Source organism: Glycine soja, chromosome 8, assembly GCF_004193775.1.
Source record: "Glycine soja cultivar W05 chromosome 8, ASM419377v2, whole genome shotgun sequence".
NCBI lineage: Eukaryota > Viridiplantae > Streptophyta > Magnoliopsida > Fabales > Fabaceae > Glycine > Glycine soja.
The window spans coordinates 41,139,012-41,141,984 of record NC_041009.1 but is presented as its reverse complement, the minus strand read 5'-3'; the positions used below and the strand labels follow the sequence as shown (position 1 = coordinate 41,141,984).

The 2,973-nt window shown below is 34.3% G+C and overlaps 1 protein-coding gene across 1 annotated transcript; it reads left to right on the top strand.

The window, feature by feature from the left end:
• LOC114420888 lies at window positions 1-748 on the top strand. The gene has a single exon (XM_028386601.1). The coding sequence runs from the start codon at window positions 119-121 to the stop codon at window positions 494-496; it is 378 nt and encodes a 125-aa protein (XP_028242402.1). The 5' UTR covers window positions 1-118; the 3' UTR covers window positions 497-748.
• The last annotated feature ends 2,225 nt before the right edge of the window (window positions 749-2,973 follow it).

Here is a 2,973-nt window from a genome sequence, read left to right as displayed (position 1 = left end):
CTAAGGATTATATATTTCTAGCTATAAGACTATAACCCATTTAATTTCACTTTTTCTTGTAGTAGAACAACCATTTAAGTTCGCCTCTTATTGTTGATCACTTTCTTGCCTCTCCGCAATGGCCAACAAAGATTACAGAGACAACAAGAGATCAGTTTGTGAGACGTCAATATTGTTGGTGGCAAACATCATCAGATTATCTTCTCTAAGATTTTCTGGCCAGAGTTTCACGAAAGACCTTGAACCTCCACAAGAGGAAGGAATCTATGTGGGCAAAGGCAATGAATCTTCTTCGGTATCAAAATTTTACAAGAGTGAAAGAACTAAAAAGCTGGAGAGGATCAAAAGGCCTCGTTCGTACCTCATGAAACTACCAAAGGAGGATCCAACGAACTATTTGAGTCAGGCACTAGACGATGTTGATGTCAACGCTGAGAACTATATCAGCCATATTCGTGGAAAGATTATTAGGGATAGTGGTAATATTGAATATTGATATAAAGAAAAACACTTTTCACCATATCTTCCACCTCAAACCGTTTGCTAGTGGTGGGAGGTTTGATAGATGCATGAGGATATCTAGCTTCAATCCTCATTGCCGTCATTGTACAAAAGGAAAAAAAAAACCTTTCACCAATATTATATATAGTCAAGTAGGTTTTGCACTTTTGGTGATCAATTGTGTAAAGATTACACTACTATAAATAAAAATTTTAATGATGCTCGGACAACCAGGGTTGTACCAAAACCGTCTTCAAATGTGGCAATTTTGTAATTTATGGAACATGCTAACGACAATTTTACTTAAAATCACTATAAATACATTTGATACGATGACAATTTTGGTGAAAACCATCGTCGATAAAACAAGTTTAAAAATAATTTTGGATAATCATCGTCGTATTGATCAATCTAAAAATTAAAATCTTAGTGTCAATTCCATTGGAGATCTCGCGTACCTTGCCCATACTCGTAGAACCCCCCATGCCTTGCCCTTACCTCTCCTGGTTTCTCGTTTCCTTTACCTTTGTTAGTTGTCGTCGTGGTGCTTTCATCTTTGTCGTTTTCTCATAAGCATTGTGGAAAACTGGTAAAAAAAATTTCTACATGATTCTAATTTAGTCGGTGAACAAAATTAGAAAGAAGATTGGATCACCAAACCGTGCCAAAGATGTATGTAGAAAAAATTAATTAGCTTAACCACTCACTTGTATGCTCCCAAGTTTTCGTAGTAGAAATGTAGCATAGTCATTACCCGCAGCATTCACTAGAGCAACTTGAGCTTTCAAGGTCAGCTTTAGTATAGACTTTTTGTTTGATTAGATTCTCCAATGAGTCAATTTGGACAGTCATGTTTGGTCCATCAACCAAAGTGTTGAAAATACCAGTCCCTCCGTGAGCAAAGTTCATACCATATTGTAGTTCCGAGGAATTTCTAAATATATAAGGTGTGGGGGATTTAATTTTCAAATATGAGGCTGCATGTACCATATCATGATATCAATCACATAAAAGAAATGACCAAATTAAAATTAGGACAAAACTCACATACAACTATATATAAGTATTATTTCTATAGGTGTTGTTTGTATTAATTCCAATTATATTTAGAGTTTTACTTTGATAATATGTGAAATAAAGGTTTGCATTAAAGCTTATACATATTATCATGGTAAAACTTCAGATCTAAATTCTAAATTCTAATTGGTCCTTTGATTCTGTTAGTTCTTCCACTCTGCTTCAGATCTTCTATCTCACTTATATAATTAACAAGTGCACAAGATCAGTGACAATGCTGACTTGATTATATAAAAAATACTTGGTACCATTTTAAGATGATAACTTGACTAAATGCAGAATAGACGACTGATAGAAACAATCAATCAGTTTATTCTAGACATTTCTTGTCTCAGGAATAATGTAGATATTAGTTTTCACTTTTCAATTCGTAATATTTGAAACTTAATCACTATTTTAAAGCTTTCTTCACAAACTAAAAGCTCCGAAAGTAGAAAACAAACCTAAATGGGAGTTAGATTTATAAACCAATTTCAGGTTACACTCTTGTTCAATATTTTGTCAGAGAAATAAATAAGAAATCAGGTACTTTCCTGAATCAAAATTGGATATGAATTGAATCATGACTAGATTCCAACCTTTTCAAACTATAAGCATGGTAGTGTAGACAGGAGGAGGTTTTGTATGTGTACATATGTTGACCATGAGATCATGCACGCATTCAACTCATTTGTAATGCTTTTGACTTGAGTCGAAGCTTCATCACTTTTAGAAATGATCTGCTCTTCCAGTTCATTTTTCTGAGCATGTAATGTGCCTATATCGGCCAACAGCTTGTTTATCTGAGATGTTAATATGACATTTTAGAAGACTCATTCTCATTATCTTTGAGTTTCTTCATCATAGCAGTTAGCTCCTCTTCTCTTTCTCTGGACTTTATTTCAAGTTCTGATATTTGGTTTTTGTTAGAACAAAGGATGAAAGTTTGAAAAAAAAGAAAGAAAAAAAAAAAGACTTCAAGTCCCACATCGCTCAGGATAAACACTTGAATAGTGTTTCACTCCCTATATATAGAGAGCTCATTTCTTCATTTTTCCTAGTCCCAAATAAGAAACATTTCCTTAACTTTTCTTTCTCCCTCCTATTTTTCAGCCGATGCATTTCCGGCAAACTTCTCCCTCTTTCTTTCTGTCGCTCTATAATTTCGATTGACTATAAGAGTGACTTTTTAAGTTATAATTTCGTTGGCTATAAGAGTGACTTTTTAAGTCATATTTTCGGTTGACTATAAGAGTGACTTTTTAAGTCATATTTTCGGGTGGCTTTAGAGTGACTTTTCAAGTCATACAAGAGGGTGTAATTCTAGAAAGGTTCCCTCAGTGCAGTGAAAATCTTATACAGTGATTTGGGCTGTTTTATCCTGGGAACTTCGTGGTTGATAGTCTGCTTGCACAA

Excerpts from the sequence above, each read along its gene's own strand:
- LOC114420888 (XM_028386601.1), top strand. The coding sequence starts at position 119 with ATGGCCAACAAAGATTACAGAGACAACAAGAGATCAGTTTGTGAGACG.